Source organism: Gracilinanus agilis, chromosome 5, assembly GCF_016433145.1.
Source record: "Gracilinanus agilis isolate LMUSP501 chromosome 5, AgileGrace, whole genome shotgun sequence".
NCBI lineage: Eukaryota > Metazoa > Chordata > Mammalia > Didelphimorphia > Didelphidae > Gracilinanus > Gracilinanus agilis.
This window is the reverse complement of record NC_058134.1, coordinates 209,248,889-209,270,235: the sequence shown is the minus strand read 5'-3', so window position 1 is coordinate 209,270,235 and position 21,347 is coordinate 209,248,889. Positions and strand designations below refer to the sequence as shown.

General features: G+C 40.5%; 1 protein-coding gene across 2 annotated transcripts in view; it reads left to right on the top strand.

The window, feature by feature from the left end:
- Positions 1 to 21,347, top strand: part of MICAL3 (microtubule associated monooxygenase, calponin and LIM domain containing 3) — a 146,307-nt gene that overhangs the window by 107,692 nt on the left and 17,268 nt on the right. For both annotated transcript variants that reach the window (XM_044679348.1, XM_044679347.1), the window contains 6 exons: positions 3,019 to 3,165; positions 4,261 to 4,340; positions 5,243 to 7,100; positions 7,503 to 7,597; positions 17,632 to 17,742; positions 19,610 to 19,703. In XM_044679348.1, the coding sequence (XP_044535283.1) occupies positions 3,019 to 3,165; positions 4,261 to 4,340; positions 5,243 to 7,100; positions 7,503 to 7,597; positions 17,632 to 17,742; positions 19,610 to 19,703 (2,385 nt within the window). The remainder of the gene's footprint in view (positions 1 to 3,018; positions 3,166 to 4,260; positions 4,341 to 5,242; positions 7,101 to 7,502; positions 7,598 to 17,631; positions 17,743 to 19,609; positions 19,704 to 21,347) is intronic.

Here is a 21,347-nt window from a genome sequence, read left to right as displayed (position 1 = left end):
AAGTGTGGTAGTCAGACAACTAAAACTACTAAGCAATAAAGACTAGAAGATATGGCCCTGGGGGCAGTGAGTTGACTCAGTGGATTGAGAACCAGGTCTGGAGACAGGAATCCAGGGTTCACATCTGGCCTCAGGCACTTCCCAGCTCTGTGACCCATCACTTAACCCCCATTATCAAGCCCTTATTGTTGTTCTGATTTAGAACCAATATACTATATTGATTCCAAGATGTAACGTAAGGGTTTAAAATTTAAAAAGAAGAAAATACTGCCCCCAGGAATACACTGGGATCTAGGAAATGGAAAAAATATGACCCAGTTCTATTCAACAAGAATATTTATTGATCCCAGTTATATGCAAGGCACAGTGTTTATAAGGCTCTAGAAATATAAAGAAATAAAAAACAAAAAAAGTTTTAAAATAAAAGCAAAATAGCCTCTTCTTTCACAGAGTTTATGTTGGACTAGACCAGTGATGGTGAACCTTTTAGAAACTGAGTGCCCAAACTGCAACCCTCATGGGTTTGTGAGCTGCTTCCTTCCCTCAGACAGAGGGGCGGGTCATATGTCCTCAGGCAGAGTAGAGAGGGGGAGGGGAAGAAGTGCTCCCATTGGGCTGCTGGGCAGAGGGGTGGGTCATGAGAGACATGCCCTCAGACATGTGGGAAGTGGGAGGAGTCCAGCATGGGTGCCATAGGTTCACCAACACAAGAATAGGGGAACACAGCCAGGTATGCAGAATACCAAGAACACCAATTGCAAAGATCAAAACCACCTTTTATAAGAAGTGGCACTTGAGCAGAGCCTTGAAGCTAGAAGAAGCCCATGCAAAGATATGGCAGGAAGAAATATGGCAGTTGATATAGTAGAGAGAAAGAAGCAGGAACCACATGTGTGGAATGAGGGTCGGAGGGCACCGCCTAGGAAGAATGGGAAAGGAAAGAAACCCTGGCCAGGAGACCACAGAGAATAATGTCTAAACATTGAAAGGAAATCTGTGAAATTAAGTCTTATGCTCTGCAGGTGCACAGTATTATTTCTTTTATTAGATGGCTTATCTTAATGACATTATTCTTCCTGAATAAAAAAAGCAAAGGCTATAGTTGAAATATAAACTACATTAAATGCTTCAGAATCTGAAAGACACTATTCACCCACTGTTTTAGAAGGAAAATTCAAGACCACCAGGTGGTATTTACTATTAGGGAAGAGGAACCGTTCAACAGAGATAAAGATGGCACAGACTAAGACAGTAAACCATCCTTGGTTTCTGTTATTGCATTCAGGTCAACAAACAATAAGTACCTACTATGTGCCAAACAATGGGGAAAAGAAAGGCAAAATATAAAGCCTGGTCTCAAGTGTTCCAGTTTCTAATGAGGATAACTCTGTTACAAAAATGAGTAATATGGAAATAGATATCAAGTGATAATACATGTGAAACCCACTGGAATTGCTTGTCAGTCCTGGGAAGGGAAGATGAGAGGGAAAGAACATGAATCATCTGACCATGGAAAAATATTTAAAAATAAATAATGTAGTTTCTAATGAGGGACACAACAGATGTAAACAACTTTATACAAGATCTAGATAAGCTAAATTGGAGATAATCTCAGAGAAAAGGAAAGAGAAGCAAGAAAAACTTCTTGCAGAAGGTAAGACTTTAGCAAAGACCTGAAGGAAGCCAGAGAAATAAGAAGGCAGAAGTGAGGAGGGAAAAAGTTCTGGCATGGAGGACACCCAATGAAAATCCTGAAGTAAGGAAAAGTGTCTTATTATAGAAACTGCAAAGAGACCTGTGCCACTGGATCATGAAGAATGGGGCATAAGGTATAAGAAGACTAAAAATATAAGAGGCCAGGTTATGAAAAACTTTACAAGCCAGTGACTCATTAGCAGGGAGGCAGAAGGTTTAAAAGACATTGAGCCATGAGTTTGGAAGGGAATAGATATATAGATTAGAAGTGCCAAGGTTTTGTGAACCTAAAAGTCCTCATGGAATCTTGATGGAACCAGACCTCCATAGAATTCCATAAAGCAGATGACCATGTACCCTAAAATATTACCCATAGGTCATGAATTCCTGACTGTTATCTCTTCCATGCTAAATTGGACAATGGCTAGCATTAATATATTATTTGATAATTTAAAAATTAATATTAAATTGGACAATGGCTAGCATTAATATATTATTTGATAATTTAAAAATTAATATTAAATTTAATGTTTAAAAATATATTACTTTCAAGTTGCAAAGCAAAACTTTATCTCATGGATTCCTGCAACAACCCTTTGAAATAGATTCTTTTCTTATTATATTAATATAATATTAATCTGTTATTAGTCTAGAATACCAGTGTTGGTACTGGATATACTCCAGAGAATTTAAAATGAGTATCACCCAAAGAACAATGGTAAATATAACTAAAGGCCTCCAGTGGTACATGGTCAGAAAATATGGTGGGCAGGTCCCACAGCAAGAGTGAGGGAAACCTGATGTTCTCCGCTGATATTCTCCTGGTGCCAACAGAAAACGAAGAGGTGGGCAGCTGGATGGCACTCAGTGGATTGAGAGCCAGGCTTAGAGACGGGAGTCCTAAGGTCAAATCTGGCTTCAGACACTTCCTAGCTGTGTGACCCTGGGCAAGTCACTTGACCCCCATGGCCTACCCTTACCACAGTATTGACTCCAAGACGGAAGGTAAGGGTTGAAAAAGAAAAGAAAATGAGAAAGAGACATGTTAGGTAGACCCTCTTTTACAGATGAAACAAAGGTAGAGAGAGGGTTGAGTAATTTGCCCAGAGTCACAGATCTATTATTTGAGACAGGACTTAAACTCAGGTCTTCCCAGTTCTAATTCCAATCCCTGAACCTACCATATGACCTCTGTGATTAATGATTAAATGTAGTCCCCTGGTGCCTACAAGGGATTGCTGCAACCCAAGAAGTTAGAAGGACTTGGAAAGGAAACACAATATAATTTGTATCCGGAATACTTTCCTGACTTCCTTCTCTCAGATCAGCGCTGGTCTGATGACATCCCATCTGAAGCTGAAGGCGAGTTGGCTTTACAATGCCAGGAAGCAATAAAAAGAGAGCTGAAACCAGAAGTGTCCGAGAAGGAAGAGGAGCAGCCAGCCTCCCCACCACACCAGCAAGGAAAAGGTAAACCTAACAAGAGAAATGACTTCATATCAATGACTGGATGTTCTAGGCAGGCATTATGGGGAATCCTCTAGGAAAAAAATATTTCAAGGACTCTGCCTAGGGCTTCTGAATAAATAGATCATACCCAGTGGAGTTTGGGGAATATAAAGATCTAGAAACAATTGATAGGGAAGGAAATGTGCCTGGTTTGGCTGTCCTCCCACCTTCTGTGATTTTTATCTTTCCATCCCTAAGTTTTCAACAACTCTTCTGCTCCTCCTGCTTGCCAGTCTAACCAGGCTTCCCTTTTCTTCTTTGCTGGATCATCCTCTGTATCATGACCATCACTGATGATGTAATTAAAAGATCTCTCCTAGCTCCTCTTTTCTTCATTCTGCAAACACTCTTATGTTGCTGACCCTGTTAGTTCCCAAGAGTTTAACTTCCATCTCTATTTAGATTTATCTATTTCCAGTCCCAGTATCTCCCTAGAGCCCTGGGCCAATATCATCAGCTTCCTAGAGGGCATTTCAAAATGGTGGCCAATAGAGGTCTCCAACACAACATATCCAAAACTGTCCATCCCCATTCTCTCTAAACCAGCTCCTCTTCTAAGTTTCCCTGTTTCTTTTGAGGGGCTCTTGTATCCTTCCAGTCTTCCAGGTTCTCAACTTTGTCATCCTCAGTTCTTCCCTTTACCTTTGTCCAGTTTCATTGCCAAATCTTGCTATTTCTGCATCTGTAATATCTCATCCATTCCCTTCTCCCTATTCACATGGCTGCCATCAGCACTTTTAATCTAGACTTCTGAAATAGCCTTTTAACTGGTCCCCTTGCTTCAAGCTTTTCCTTAGTCCTCTTCTTTCTCTTAGTTTCCCTGGCTTCCTTCAAGACTTGACTTAAATTCCAACTTCTTTTCCCTTTTCAAATTTTTTTCCCTCTCATCTAATCTATGTCTTTAATGAATATATAGGTAAGAACTAAACAGAAAGACAAAGAGGAGTTGCAATTGTATGATAAGCAAGGCTGTCCACGTTCATATTCAAATTACAGATTCATTTGAGTGATCTGCCCTCTTCCACCATATCTCACTGTCATTTCTTTTCCTCTAAGGTCCCTCCTTGCCCTCTAGCCCTAGCAAGTCTCTTCTAGAAAGAACTGACGTACTCTCCCCAGTAAGAGCAAAAGCAGAGGTAAGTTTTCATGGTTTGGGGGGCCCAGGTTCATCGCAAGAAAGCAAAGGGGTTGTTGTACCTAGATGGGCAGCTTTCATCTTGCTCAAGGAATTGTCCATCAAAGATGAGGATGCCAGGGGGGCAGCTAGGTGTCTCAGTGGACACAGGAGGTCCTGGGTTCAGATCTGGCCTCAGACACTTCCTAGCTGTGTGAAACCGGGCAAGTCACTTAACCCCTGTTGCTTAGCCCTTAATGCTCTTCTGTCTAGGAACCAAAAACACAATATTGATTCTAAAATGGAAGGTGAGAATTTTTAAAGAAATAGACAATTTTAAAAGATGAAAGTGCTCTCAGCTTGTTGTTGTCATCCTAAGGAAATTCAAAATCTCTTTGTTCTCCCCAACAGAGTTACCAGAGACTTAACAGAAACTCCTGGTATATTCTGACCAAATCACCTTGTTTGGGAAGCAGCATTGTGTAGGACAGAGGTCAACAATGGGCCAGAGTTCTAATCCAAAGTCTTTTACTGATTTGCTGTGGTTCCTCAGAAAGCACACAACCATTTAACACCTCAGTTATCTCACTATAAAGTAAAGATAACAGTGTAATACCTTGCACGATATAATATGAAGATCAGCAAAATAACATCTGTAAAAATCTTTGAGCTCCTGGAAAAAAAATCTCATTTTGAAAAAAAAAAATTAAGAGAATGATCTATCTGAATGAAAATAAAAGCACAAATATTGTTAATTCTGGTGGTGGTCCATACAGCATTACTGTGCATAGCGATATGCCTTAAAACTTTGGAGTTTTGTTAGATGAGAGCTGAGTTTCAGTTTGTATATCCTTTTTTGCCGGCAGAAATTGAACAAAAAATTAAATCATCCTAAATAATTTCTGCTTATTCGCCTTTTTGTAGGACATCCAAGTTCCCTTCTCTTCGGTTTTCAATAAAGAAAAATCTCCAGAGGAGCCTCTTTTCCCAGATACATTCCTCATCAAAGAAAAGCCAGAAGCTGAAATCCCCACCGACCAGAAGGTCTCGAACACTTCTGGGACGTCGTCTCCCATCCGATCGCAGCCGGCGGCCCTGCCAGAAGCCATCGTGACCCCTTCGCCGGTCGTGTCTCGTCCGGTGTCTCCTTCGGCGACTCCTTCCTCGCCTTCCGCACAACTTCCCATCTGCTCTCAGCCCCAGCCTTCTTCCGAAACATCCATCCCCTCCCCGACAGAGTCTCCCATATGTTTCCAGCCCGCTCCAATCATCAGCTCCACTCCTCTGGTCTCCCTCTCCCGAAGAGACAAGGACGACACGGCGGAAAAGCCATGCAGCCCGGCGGCCACCGACGAGCCCGTCAAGCGCAATGACCTCGTGGAGGAGTTCTGGTTAAAGAGCGCTGAAATACGCAGGAGCCTCGGGCTCACCCCGATCGATAGAAAAAAGAGCACCGAACCCAGTTTCACTCTGCCCAACCTCGATTCCGTGTCCCTGAAAACATATTCAACCAAGAGAGTGTCTCAAGATGAAGAAATCCATCTCTTGAAGCCTCAGCCTTCTCCTCGAAGGCCAGGCATGCCAAAGTTGGAGAGCGATCCGCCGTCCCTGCTGACTCCCAAGTCACCGAGTGAGAAAGAACTGAAAAGCCTCGTTCACGAGGAGAGGAAAGATCTGTCCAGCAGCTCCGGCCTGGGGCTCCACGGAAGCTCCTCCAACATGAGGACTTTGGCCAGTCAGAGCTTCAACACCTCGGACTCCACCATGCTCACGCCTCCTTCGAGCCCGCCTCCTCCCCCTCCACCCGACGAGAAGCCGGCCACTCTTCGAAGAAAGAAACAGGCTCCTTGGCAGAAGGACGCCGAGCCCGAGCCCTCGTCCGTCCCCGTCGCTCTCACGCGGCCCCCCCAAGAGCCGGCCCAGCCGTCCAGAGAGGAGGTGCGGAAGTCATTCGTGGAAAGCGTCGACGAGATTCCTTTCGCCGATGATGTCGAGGACACCTATGACGAGAAGACCGAGGACACGAGCTTCCAGGAGAAGTTCTTCACCCCCCCCAGCTGCTGGCCCTCCTCGGATAAACCTCTCTGCCCGCCTTTGGTCAAAGAGAACGGCCGGCTGCCCGCTTTAGAAGGCGGCGAGTCCCCGCCACAGAAAAGGGAGCTGCCCGCGGTGTCCGCAGAAGCCAAGGAACTGGCCAAAGAGCGGATGAGAGCTAGAGAGAAGTCTGTGAAGAGCCAGGCATTGCGAGATGCCATGGCCAAGCAGTTAAAGAAGATGAAAGAGATGGAGATGGCGGCGGCTGCAGCTGGAACCTCTAGGATCTCAACCAAAGTAGCTTCCTTGCCTTCCAGGACAAAAGAGCAGCTGGGCTCAGAACCCCTAAAGCCTTCGGCTCTCAGGAGGTCCGAAGTCCCCACCCTGAAGCAGGAAGCCACCAGCGAAGATTTCTTTTCCCCGGCATCCGATTCAGGAGGACCTGATGGCTCTGTCACATCCTCGGAGGGCTCTAGTGGGAAAAGCAAGAAAAGATCTTCCCTCTTCTCCCCCCGAAAGAATAAAAAAGAGAAGAAGTCCAAGAATGAGGGCCGGACACTAGAAAAGCCCAGTGGGAATCTCCTGGAAGAATCAGCTGCCAAGCCTAAATCTTTGTGGAAATCGGTATTCTCAGGGTACAAGAAGGACAAGAAGAAGAAGGTAGACAATAAATCCTGCCCCAGTACTCCATCCAGTGGTGCCACAGTAGACTCTGGGAAACATAAGATGTCTCCTATGGTGAGAACAGGTATGATAATGGATAGAAAGACCTCTCTGTGGATATCAATTTGGACTTTTACTCATGAGTTCTTATCATGATAGCCACTTGTATGTCTATTCTTCCTTCCACTCGTTATCTCTTTATTTGCAATGAATAAAGACATAGAGCAAGGGAACCAGGAAAAGTTAGATAATATTTATATCCTCCCCTTCCTCCAGTGGTTCCTCCATATTTAAAATGATTTCCAGTATGCTTAAATTACTTCTAGAATACTATTGGTTGGAAGTTTTTGTCGGAGGAAGTGGGGTTGACTATATATCTTGACAAATAATAGTAGCCAAGGTATCAGGATCCACTGCTATGGAGAGACAAGCTGACAATGTGTGGGATTTAGGTCGCTTTTTAAAACCTTGTTCCGTCTCTTCTTAGAGCTGCAACTACGTCGACACCTGAGTTTCTCAGAGGACTCTGATCTCTCCAGTGATGATGTCTTAGAGAGGTCCTCCCAAAAGTCCAAGCGAGAGGTAGGTAGAGACAAATAATCATTAGTGGCATCAGAAAAAAATTCTGCCAAATTCATTTTTGGTGCTTGGTGGGGAAGAGAGGAATGTTTTCTAAGACACAGAAAAAAAGTTAGGACCAGTTGTTAGGTTTTCCCTTCAAGAAAGCCAGAAAGAATTGACTTATTTCTTGGATGAAGATGCTGCTGTCTCTATAGAAAAAAAATACTTGGTTTGAGTCCAATTAGCCAGTCTTGAAAGATGAGTCCTTGTTAAATGTTTCTGATGAGTAGTTTGAGGTTATAAATTTTTATGATGACAGTTTCTGAGTATTCATAAAATGAAAAAGAGCCAGTTCTAAATTGATGATGACAGTGCCAGCAGTGCAGTAGGGAGCCCCTTTGCTTCTAAAAGAACCCATCCTTCTAAAGTCTAATCTGTAAAGTGACTCAGAGAGGAGTGCCTAAGCAGCTGACTGGCCTTTGACATATGATGAAGGGTAATCAAGGCAAATAAAATTCATCACAGTCAGGGAAGCCATACCTCATCAGTTCACCTAGCCTCTAGCAAGAAGATTTTTCTCCAGCATCATCTGTAGCTATAATTCTTTTAACATCTGGATGATGTGATCTATGTAAGGGACTCCTTCCCATTGAGGAAAAATTATAGCTGATTCTTCTTGGACTCACCTCCAGAATTTTTTTAGCCTGTGGTCCCAGACATGTCTGGGCTCCCACTTGCATAGTGATTGTAGAAATCAGATGAAATGTTGTCACCTCTCTGTTTGAGAACTGTCCATAGAAATCACTGGGATTCTTCATGGTGATACCACACACTTCTAGAATTGAAAGCACTATCCTTACTAAGAAGAGTGGCCCATTTTAGGGTGAAGTTGTAGAGGGATTAAACAATAAGTGTAGATAGCCTTGAGGATAGACATTTCTGCATGTTTTACATATCTGCCAAGGCAGGGGATTTTTCAGTATTTAGGAAAATCCAGTGGAATGATGAAAATGGTTAGACTCTGGACTTTTGGCTTGGCTCCACACATTTCTCCTGGGATCAGAAGATACAGTTAGTCTTCTCTTCTGGGAATCAAAAGGGCTATATATTTCTAAAACGATATGCTTCTGCCTTCACCACCACCATCTTTATTTGTTGTTTTTTTTTTGTTGTTGTTGTTTTTTTTTTTTGTTTTTTTTTTGGTTTTTTTTGGTACTGTATAACACTTAAAATGGAAAAGGAAAAAGGAGCAAAGAGCAGAGATCAGTAAAAGGGAAAGAGGATAGGCCCTCAAATCACAAAGGGCCTTCACACAGACACCTTGGCCTTAGCTCCAGATTCTGCTCCTGGAAAAGGGATAGGAGTACTTTAGTAAGTACTCTGCATTATCCCCTGCTAGAAAAGTGGGGCTGACTCTCTTTGGAGAGATAAGCAATTTCTATCATCTCTTCACTTATTTTTCACATTGAACTGATATAACTTTCTCAAAGGAAAAAAAAATACTACATACCATACTCTCAAAGTTTCTTTGACTTGGGTTCTGCCTTCATGACAGACTCTTAGTGAGACGGACCAATCTGATGACTAATTAGAAGAGTCAGGACAAGGGAAAGGAATGTAGACAAGATAGAGATGAAGCTTGGGCCCATTAGTCATAGACCACCGTTACAGTGTAGTTGGCACAAATACTTAATTTTGGTCTTTAACAACATTTGTAGTGACTGACCATATCTCTTTAAGAAACATCCTAGATTGAATAAAAATTAGTCACTGAATTTAGATGAGTTTCCTATTTTTGTCTTTCCCCCTCCCCCCCACAAGTCTTTACCAGCTCAGCATCTATCAAGACCAGATATCTTCTCTTCAGACTCAACCCAATCATATAGCTAGTTAATCTGTGACTGAGCCAAGATAATAAGGCTTAGGAAATAAGGAGTTTTTAGAAAGGGGGCTCCTCTGGACCCTTATGCTCTCCAGGGAAGGACATGATGATAGATGTGATTCTCAACTAGTCTTAAGTCATGTAAGGGTAGCCCTTCCTGGCGTGGAATTGGTCTTGAATGGACCAGTACTGTGCTAGGGGAGGGAACACACACACACACACACACACACACACACACACACACACACACACACACACACACACACACACACACACACACACCCTCTATTTCCTGTCATGGGATTGGTCTCTATAAGGACCAATCTCGCGCCTAGGAGGGGGCTTTCATTCTGAGAAGATTCAGGATTTAGTGGGGGTAGTTAATTTCAGCCTAGGGAACTCTGTGGGTTTTTTCTTTAAATAAAATTTTAAAAGGATCAAAGATAGAGTTTTTTCTTTTAACATTTCACTATTCAACTGGTGTGATATTTTTTTCAGATCCTCCTATAAGTTTTCTAGAAGGGTTCCAGCCAGTATTCTAAAGGCCTTTCTTGCTTTCTCCTGGCATCACAAGGGTTTGTTCATTTACCATCCCTCACCTATGACAGGGACTTTTCTTCCTATCTTACATGTCTTTAATGACATCCTTTATTTCCCATCTGGTAGCCTATTTACAGCTACCATGCATCTCTCTGTTCATAACTTTCTGTGTTATGTTCATTTTTAATTGTTTAGAGACTGTTATATTCCACCTCTTGCTTCCATATAGAAATATTGGTATTTTTAAAAATGAATTAAATGTGTGTTAAAAAGTTGGGCCATTGTTCCCCTTTGGAAGCTCAAAATATCTTTGCAGTTTCCCAAAAGCCATCTAGCCCACTTCTTCCTAAGCAATTCCTAACCCAATTAGTTTTCTATCAGTACCATTTCCCAGATATTAGATTGTTGGACAAGTTCTACCAGTTGACCATCCAAATGGATACCGTTATCTGGGAAATGGGCATCCTTTCTCCCGTTGGCCTTTCCTGTGTGGCGGGTCAGGACAAATTCTTCTTAGTGGTTATAGATCCCTTTCCAGGAGGCTTATCAATATTCCAGGACTTTATGCAGCCAGGACAATTTAATCTTTAAGCAGCAACATCTGGAGGACCTTACCATCCATAGTTTGGACTCTGCACTGTATCTCCTCCGTAGCCATGGCAGACACGTTGACAAGCAAGTATCCCTCCTTTATATTGCAGAATGTTTATGATCCCAAGGTTATTGAATAGGGTTATTTCTGTTGGCATATTTTGGGAAATAGCTAAGTTGCACAGTGGATAGAACACTGGACATGGAATCCAGAAGATCTGAATTCAAAAATGGCCTTAGACATTTGAGAGTTGCATAACTCTGGGCAAATCACTTAACTGATAACTGCCTCAATTTCTTCAACTATAAAATGGAGGTTGTTATAGCACCTACCTCTCAGAATTGTTCTGAGGAATAAATGACATGATATTTTTTAAGTATTTTGCAAACTCTAAAACACTATCAAAGGGGACCGCTAGATGGATTAGTGGATTGAGAGCCAGTCCTAGAGGTCCTCGCTTCAAATATGACACTTCTTAGCCACTTAACCCTCATTGCCTGACTCTTACTGCTCTTCCGTGGAACCAATACACAATATTGATTCTAAGATGGAAGGTAAAGCTTTAAAACAACAAATTATGTAACTTTTAGCTATTTTTACTATATCTTTTTCTTTTAATCTTTAGTTATTTTGATGTATGGATAAGAGATACCTTGTTGGAAAGAGCCTTTAAGATGGCATTTTGCGCTACCAACTCAAAGGGTCATGATCAACAAAGAATAAGCACAATGGAATTTTTTATTCTTTCCATCTTTCTATTGATTGAAAGATAATAAAGATGCAGTCCAATAATATTTTTGTCTTGGCATCTCCAGTGCCCAGCACGTAGAAGGCACTTCATAAATGCTTGTGTATTGATTGATTATAAAAGTCTCTGGGCACTGGGATCGAGGAGGTCCAGGCAAATAAGTGAATCTCCTCAGTTTCCTCATCCATAAAGTGAAACAATTGTAGATTACCTTTAAGGTCCCTCCTAGCCCTTAAATCATTGATCTAATGATCTCTTTTGAAAGCCTTCTTGTTGTTTCTCATTCATACCCTCATCAAGGATGACCTTCCTCCATTTCTAAATTTGCCCATCATATGTGGGAGAGTAGAAATATGTCAGCATTTGGTATTTTCTTTTGCCTTCTCTTTTTTTTGGTATTAATAAGGGCTGAGATTTTATCCATTCCTTTTTCATCTTTCTGTTCTTTGGAACCATCATATATTATTTCCTTACCATTGTGAGGCCTTCTCTTCATAAATGGATCCAAAACATTTGCTTTTCCCATCTGTGTTCTCCTTAAACCCATTTCTATTTCTCAAGGTATAAGTCAAGTGTCCTTGAAGATGAAAATAGTTTCTTCTGGTAATCTTTACAGATCTTTTCCCTTTTTTTTCTTCATTGTGTTGGGCTCTTAGTTTCATCTTTAAGTGTCCTGGGGATCACTTTGCTCATTTGGATATCTTGCCAAGCTTTCTTTCAACTGGTTGTGCCTGCCAACTGCTTCTCTTCACTGTCAAATGGTTCAACATCAGAAACAGATGTGTTGTTATCTATCAGAATGACATTAAAGAAGAATTATCATTATCTGCTTTGCCAGAGAATCTCAAGGACTATTGGGATTTTTCATCTTACTTGCAGCTGAAATTGTCTACATGCATTGTTTTTCCCTCTCAGAATGTTCCTTGAAAACAGTGATTATAATTGTTTTGCTACAGTTCTCTACAGTGCTTTGCATATAGTAAATATTCAATAATTACTTTTTCATTCATACATTCTCTGCTTTATAAGAAAATATTGCTTATACTTGCCTATCATTCTTCTCTGTAAAACTTTACAAACAAATTTATATTCTAACCAAAGACATCAAATACCACATCACTCTGGGGGTAAGGCCTAAACCAGATTAAAATATAATTAGGAAAGACTTAACAAAAAATTTTTAAATATAGTAGAATGTAGAAAATTTTATCATTTGGTTTTCTAAATCAATATGCAGCCTATTGTATCCTTACATACAATTTAGTGGCCTTGTTCTAAACGGTTATCTTTGGCCACCATCTTCTTCACTTGGCAAGTAAGTTCAGTGTTTACTAAGTCATCTTCTGTGCACTTTTTCCATTTCATTTTGGTGATAGAGAGTATAAAATTGTTATAACCAGTGACGCTATAATTTTTATTGTCCATTTCCCTTTTTTATTGCTTATTACTTAAGTAGTTCAAGATTGTGTTGTATCCATTCTATGCCATATACTTTTTCATTATTGCTGTTTTCGATTTATTAGTTTTACTAATTCTGATCTTTGCCTTGAGAAACTGATATTCTGACTGCACACAAACAGTTAATGTAAGAATAACTCCTCAATCAATAACAAGCCTTAATGTGTTTGAAGTGAGCAGAGGCTTGATTCAGGAAGACCAATTAGTCAGCCAGAAGAAAGGTGAAAAAGTGCCTGTACTCAAGAGATAGAGTTTGTACAGCAAAAATAGAGTGACAATTATAAAAATATATATAGGTAGCAGTGGATTGAGCACTGGACCTGGAGTCAGGAGGACTTGGGTTCAAATGTGACCTCAGACATTTCTTAGCTTTCTGATCCTGAGGAGTCACTTAACCCCAACTGCCTAGCCTTTGCCACTCTTCTGTCTTAAAATTCATACACAGAAAGGAAAGAAAGAAAAGTAAGGGTTTTAAAAAATAAAATAATAAAATATAGTTAGACTAGATCATTTCAAAAGGCTTCTCCCATTCTAACTCCCATTATTCTAAGGTAGAGTGATATAATGACTAACTCCACTATGGTCTAGTGTGTTTGAAATAAATAAAAACTATTGGTCTTCACATTATAAGATCATAAATCTTATTAAGAAAAAATCTTAGCAGCTATCTAGTGCAAATCCCATCATTTTTCCCATGAGGAACTGAGGCTTAGAGAGTTTAAATGACTTGTCTGAAGTCCCAAAACTAGAATGTGAACATGGGTGGATGGATGCCCAACCCAGCACGATCATTCCTCTGTTCACCCTTAGAATCAAAGAACCTAGATCTGAGCCTCAGTTCTTAGAGTTACTAATGGTACAACTCTGGGCAAATAATATTTCTGCAAATCTCATTTTTCTCATCTATAAAATGAGCAGAGCCCTGTTTGCACTGCTTCCCTCTCCCAGAGGATGACTGCTACCCTTCGTTAAGATGCCAACGTGGTGGGTCCACACTATAAAAACCATAGCTTAGTTACTGCTCATGAGCCAGTAGAACTATTATCTGAACACAAAGGCATTTACTAGAATCAGTTAAGAACTGTGCCTACAAAACATCCCCCCCTTCCCCTAATAAACACAAATACACCATGGGAAGAGTAGCAAAGTACTATCATGGAGGACATGTGTCCAGAACAATGCCTGCCTCTGGTTCTGCAGGGCATCCACATCCTCTTTTTGTGGTGTCTTCCCCCTCATTGCAGCATCTCTGCAGTGTGTCTTCCAGCTAAGGTCCCTGGTCCTCTCTATGGCTCATCTCCCAAAGGTCGGGACCTGGGCTTCCATGGTTGGCTCTCTTCTCTGCTGTCCTTCTGGAGAGTGTGTCTCTGCTCTCTGCCTCCAACTACTTAACTCTGAATGACCCTTTGCCGAATGCAATTTCTCAATCCACAAGACTACTTCCTGACTCATATTCTGGAAGCATTCCAAGATTGGCAGACTTTTTAAGGGTTGCCATGGAGAAGCCAATCAACCAGTGGTTTCCCTTCCAATTCAAAGGACTTTTTCGTACTTTGGAAAAGGGTGACAGGGTATAGATAGTTCATATTAATGGCTTTTCTTTTCTTAATGGCTAATTACTTGATTACCTGAACTAGGGAAACCAATGTCCCTCACTAGAAAGCACACTTTCAATGTGCTATATTGTGATTATTTTTGTCATCATTTTGTTAATAATAATCGACAACAAGAAGGATGTTTAATATGAATTAACTCATACCAGATCTGAAATTCTCTTAACTAGTGAATTTTTGGAGGAAAATTTTCAGGTTTCCTATCAGCACTCCCCTGTACCTTCCCTGCATCCATAGGATAGTAAGCTTTGGTATTCTGGAGGAAAGAAATTCTGCCAAATTCAGATGTTTTAGTGAGCATTCCTAAGTATATCTGTTGTCATATATGTAATAATTTATGTAGTTAACCTAATAAATATATACATATATATAAACATATATATAGATGTTAAAAGGAAGAGAAGATATATGTAGAGTCACTTAAACAGAATTTTTTGAAAAATAGGGTTATTAACATGGTAAGGAAGGGAGTAATATGAAAGGGAAAATCTTTTGGCAAAATTAGAGTTCCTACTGATGCTAATGCAATGGCCTTTGGAATTGATGGCCTCCACTAGGTTTTTGTATGCTCTACCATACCAAGTTCATTGTTCATGGAGTCTTGTATAACATTTTAAAAAATTAATTTTAGTCCTGTGTATGTTTTAAGCATCTAACTGATTTTGCTCCATTTGTGTGTTCTTTTAAATTCAATTTATTTCTAATCATTGTTATTGTTACTGTTTTGTTTGTTTTCTGTATTCCATTTAAAGTCGATTTATGTACCACACGTCTTGGCATTCAAGAGATCATATTCATCAAAGGTAGTATCTCCATTCCCATCGGCTGGCCACTGCATGCGTCTCTGTTATTAACCAGCCCAACCCACTATGCCTGGCTCAACCACCACATCTTCACTAACCCTGACCATACGTGCATGGGATTCTAGCCCAACAAGCCGCAGAATTTCCTCGCGACATGTCATTTAAAAACAAGTAGAATTTTACTGTTTGGCTGATGGAAATGCATGTGATTATTTAGCTCTAAGACTCAGAGGGGGAAATGTAGCCCTCCGTGCACAGCTCTGCAAAAGCATAAACCATGACTGATAGCCTTCATCTCGGTGATTTTAAACCCCAATGTGAATGGATAAGACACTATGTCAAAGGACTCTATAATTGATAGAATTACCTCAGTGCTACCTAATGTCCATCCCATAGAGAAGAGAATATGTCACTGATATTATAATTTCAGTTTCTTAAATTTAAAAATTCCTTTTCTTTTTCCCTCCCATTTTTGCTTTCTGAAATGTAATAAGATTTGACATAATAAGATAATGTATATTACATAATTAATAATAAGGAAATGTAATAAGATTCTGAAATGTAATAGCATTCTAAATAAAACTGTGAAGTCCAACGTTGCTCTTTGGGTCAGGTGCCCTCTATGCTTGTTGAAGGATTTATTCAACCATCTTTGAGTCCCACTTTACCCCCAATGACCTGTATCTGTAGCCCAACATTGTTACATCCGCTGGGGTAGTTCCTTTGGGATGAGAAGGTTCCCCTTTTCCCCTTTCTCATCCCTTCTGATAGCCCTTCAGATTATGGCCTCTGTGTAAACTCTAAACTTAAACCCCAAACCACTCTAGTTCTTTCTTGAAACCATAATTGACTTTACTCAAAGGAAAGTCTTAACATGACTAATATTTTTCCAAATTTAAAATAACATCCATCCAGGACAATCCACCTCAGAAATGAATCCCCTTAAAACAAATTGCAACTAAGTTTAGAAACCAGATAGTAAAGGTTCTCAGTGAATTAAAGGGAGCCAGCCTCAGAGTCAGGAAGACCTGGGCGATACTGCAAATTGCCTAAACTCTCAGTCCCTTCAGTCAACTCCCTACAACTCCCTAAAAAGGTTGCAGAGCAAAAGCCAGTCTGCTTTGCTAGGGAGAGTTTCCATCTTGTGTTCCCTTTGCAAATGAAATCATAATTCTAATAAAAAAAAAATTAAGGATACAGATTTTCTTTTTTATTTTCTCTGGATACTTCCTTTGATAAGGTATACTAGAAAAACATTGTACCAAATTGTGTGTGTTCTCACACACACACACACACACACACACACACACACACACACCTGTGTGCACATACATATATATAATATATTTAAGGTTGAATTTAAAGAATTCCTTAAGATATGTTGACATATGTAAATAGATTTCTCCTTTAGGAAAAGAACGTCCCTTTATTTCTTTCTTTGTTCACTGTCCTTATGTTATATATATATATTTTAACTTATTATATTAAGTATTAATTATAACTTTTTATTATCATTTATTATATTATATACTATTTATTGTAAATATATTTAAATTATATTTATATTATGTTATAAATATATTTTAATTATATTTTATGTTATATATGATTATATTTTACATAATTACTATTGAGTTATATATTTATATAATTCTATATGATTGTATTATGTTATTAACTATATTATATATGTGTTTATTATATTATAAACACAATATATTTATATAATTATATTTTCTATTATATAGGATTATATTTTATATAATTACTATTATGTTATATATATAATTCCATATAATAATGTTATGTTGTTAAATATATTATACATGTTTATTATATTATAAACACAATATATTTATTTAATTATATTTTATGTTATATAGGATTATATTTTATATAATTACTATTATGTTATATATTTATATAATTCTATATAATAATGTTATGTTATTAAATATATTGTGCATGTTTATTATATTATAAACATATATTTATTATTTTATATATTCTATATTATAAATATATAATATATTCATTTTATTTTGTCATATGCTATATATTTATAATACTGTTGCATTGTTATATGTTGCATTAATAATTACATTGTTATATGTTATATCTATATATAAAAATATGTAATCTATAAATCATCAAGGGCCATGTAGCAACTGGAACAAGAGGACAATTTTATTTAGGAATCTGCGCCACTCCCGCCTTCTGCCTGTCTGAGAAAGCATCACCCCCTGCACCGTGAGCACCTCTGAGGAAAGACGATTGTTGGTCCCCCTGGTTCCCACGAGGAAAGCCTCGGTCCTTAGGGATGAGGTCTCTCCCCCTCCTCTCCTCAACTGTCTGCCTGCCTTCCCCGTCCCAGACCTACGTTCCCCCGGTTAAAAAGCCCTCTCTCGTTTCCTTGCAGCAGAGGACATACACGGAGGAAGAGCTCAATGCCAAACTGACCAGGCGGGTCCAGAAGGCTGCTCGGAGACAGGCTAAGCAAGAAGAACTCAAGCGGCTGCACAGAGCCCAGGTAACATCCTCCGCTTGATTATGACCGACAGCGCTCAGCCTAGACGCCTCCTTGACCATCATCCCTTCTGTGGCATCATTAGGGTAGCGGGAAGGTGAGGAATAGACGGCAGGAGAGAGGCCGCCGTGACATAGCATGAGCTGGGTGTGTGGCCCTGACCTAGTCATTGAACCCCTAAGTGTCCCAGCTCTAAAATCACTGCAGAACACTTATTGATCTCTATTAGTCCCCTCTCACAGAGCTCTTTACATGAGTGAAATCGTGTATGAACTGAGAAAACAAAGGCTAGAGAGCAGGAGGTGCTACAGTCACTCAAATCCCTGTTTTTGGGGGGGTTGTTTTGTTTTGTTTGTTTTTCAGTCACTTGAGAGAGAACCCCACAAGTACTTTTTTGTGTTTCTTAGAAAACTTTGACTTTGTAGCACTCTTAATACTAGAGAGCCAAGTCTGAGGTTTCTTAGTCCTAGACTTGGCTGGCTCGTTGAGAAGCTGGCGGCGTTTGTACCGTAAGAATGGCCGTACCTCTGGAATTTGATTAGTGAGCTAGCAGCCAGCCTATAAAAACCCAGTATTGAAAGCTTCCTGCCCCAGTTTTGCCAGACAAATAGGAAATGTTTTTGGTTCCCATTATTTTTCACTTACATATCCCAAAGGAGTTGGGTAGCTAAAGAAATTTCAAAATGATGAGTTGTAATTTTTTTTCTTTATTTTCCTTATACTTATTGGTGTCCGAACTTTAACCAGGGGCAGGTGGGTGGCTCAGTGGATAGAGAATCATGCCTGGAGATGGGACGTCTTAGGTTCAACTATTTATATTATATGTTATATTACAAAACATACTTCAGATACTTCCTAGCTGTGTGACCCTGGGTAGATTACTTAACCCTCATTGCCTAGCCCTGACTGCTCTTTTGCCTTAGAACTGATACACAGTCTTCACTCTAAGGCAGAAGGTAAAGGTGGCTTTTTTTTTTTTTAATTTAAATTTAAAAAAAAAAAATTTTTTTTTTCAAAGACTGTATCCACTTAGCGCTCTCCAAATAAAATTCCTTTTATTGTTGCTTTTTGGTTGAGTTTTTTTTTCTAACACCAAATAAATTTTTTTCTCCCTTCTTTTAGTTCTTATATTGTGGTGCTTAAGCCAAACAGGACCTATTCTAAATAAAATTGAGTAATTTATTATTATTATTTTTAAACCCTTATTTATCTTCCATCTTAGAATCAATACTGTGCACTGGTTCTAAGGCAGAAGAGCAGTAAGGGCTAGGCAATGGGGTTTAAGTGACTTGCCCAGGGTCACACAGCTAAGAAGTAAGTGTCTGAGGCCAGATTGGAACCTAGGATCTCCCGTCTCCAGAGCTGGCTTTCAAGCCACTGAGCCACCCACCTACCTACAAATAATTAATTTTTGTTTTATGATACTTTTTACACATTCCAATAGCAATTAAAATTCTACAAAACATTAGAGGATAGGATATTAAGTCCATCGAAATAAAAGCATAAATTTAATGTTCTGGATAGGAGTGATAAGTTAATGACATTTTTTGACCACCTTTACCTTCCACCTTAGAATCAATATTATATAGTGGTTCTAAAAGTGGTGAGGGCCAGCCAATGGAGGTTAAGTGACTTACCCAGCATTCACACAGCTAGGAATATCTGAGGCCACATGAGCTAATGGCAGTTTTGCAAAACAGATGGCAAACTCATGTGAAAATATGCTGTCTTTGTTACCGTGAGATCCTTTTCTTTCCCATTTGCCTAGCTAGTTATTCCTCATTTTCTGTTGATGCAATTCGATTTTCTCCTTTAGTATGAGGAGAAAGGAAAGAAAGGTCCCTTCTGATTCATTCTTGGATCTTGACAGATTATCCAGCGACAACTGGAGCAGGTGGAAGAAAAGCAGAGGCAGCTAGAGGAGAGAGGAGTCGCTGTGGAAAAGGCTCTCCGTGGAGAAGCAGGTACCATCTTGGATTGGGCTGGGTGTTTTGTAAAACCTCTTCCCCTTTTCCCTCCACAGTGTCAATCTCTGGTGTTGTTTTACATGGGACACTAGCACCATTAGGAGAAATCTCCTCCTGTTCTGACAGGATAGTTTCCCCTTACCTCGAACTCAGTTTTATTTCCCAACAGAATTCCCTAGGTCTCTTTATCCCCAAATTTCTGTTGCTTCTTGCTCGTTCAGGTAAGAGAAATATCCTTTTCTTGGTCTACCCCAAGGAATGAACCCTTTTTTTTTATTGGTGCCAGTGCAAAGCTTCCCAGTCTCTGGAGAGTGAAGGCAAACACATTTCACCTACTTCTGGGCGAGCACTAATCTTTACCAGGGCATCCTGTTCCTTTCTCGTCTCATGGTTTTGAAAAGGAAGTACCATAAAATGAGGCTGACTTGTTTTTTCTAGTGTGCCAAGGGAGACTTTCCCACAAGGAACCATCACAGAACTGGCCCACAAAGGTGCCCCCCCCCACCCTTTCTTCCCAGTAGCCCTGCCTTCCAGCTGTGTCAGGCTATGCCACCTCTGTTAGGCTGCATAGCCCCTTCTTAGAGCAAATCCAGGTCCCGTTGTCAGCCTTGGCCGTGACATTGACTAGAGAGGAAATCCATGGCCTCTGACGTGCCCTGGATTTTCCTACTAGATCCCTGCCATTCATCTGCAGAGGGCTAGAGAACCTGGACCTAGAGGCCAAGCCCAGGTACCTGACATCACCGTCTCTGATCACTCAGAGTGGGAACACGTAGACAGTGTGTAGGTGGCAGAACCACAACCAGGCCAGTGGAGAAAACCAGAAATGAGCAGCAGAGTGGCTTCTCTTGCTAGCACTTCTCCAAGCCTTTAGAGTCACTAACCAGAGAGGCAATGCCACAGAGGCCCCAAATTGCCATCTCGCTTGAGTATATTCCTAGGCAACGTCTTACCTTTCCTTTAAGTAATCTTTCCGATGGGTTGGGATTGTCTGAAACAAGGGATCAAGTCGCTGTGTGTGCCTGTGCGGCCCTACAAAGTGGTGAACCTTCCTTTGCCAGGAGGCAGAAGGACCCAGGAACGGGCAGCTTTGTACTCCAAAGTCTGGTCCCCATCCCCTTCGGAGGGTGTGAGGATGGAGGAACATCATCAGGGCTTTTCTTGGCCTTTTCCAGTGCGGAGACTCGGAGGTTAAAGCTCAGGTTTCTACAGGAGGCTGTGACCCTGAGGCGCTCTGCCATCGAGCCAGGTTGAGAGTCTCTCAGCTGTCCCAATTGGGAGAGTAAATGAAGACGCTGCCCATTCAGGCTCCTTCTTTGAGCCTGGCGCCTTTGTTGCCCTCTGCTTCGGCTTCAGTCGCTCATTCTTTCTTGGCTTCCTGGACAAAATCCTGCTTCTCTGTTCTGCGAGGGTGATGGAGCCAAACCATCACAAATAGCCCACAGCCGACACTTCACTGCTGCAGAGATCCCTTCTGTCACAGCGCAGTTTTTCCCTCCTTCCAGCAGAGGATGAAAGGAAGCCCTGTCCCTTTTTTCCCCTCCTTACTTCCTCCTGCAGATTCCTTCTACCAAGATGAAATAGGGTTGGTAGATCTGCCAGTGAACCATCAAAATGAATAACTTAAGGGTCAGGATTTAC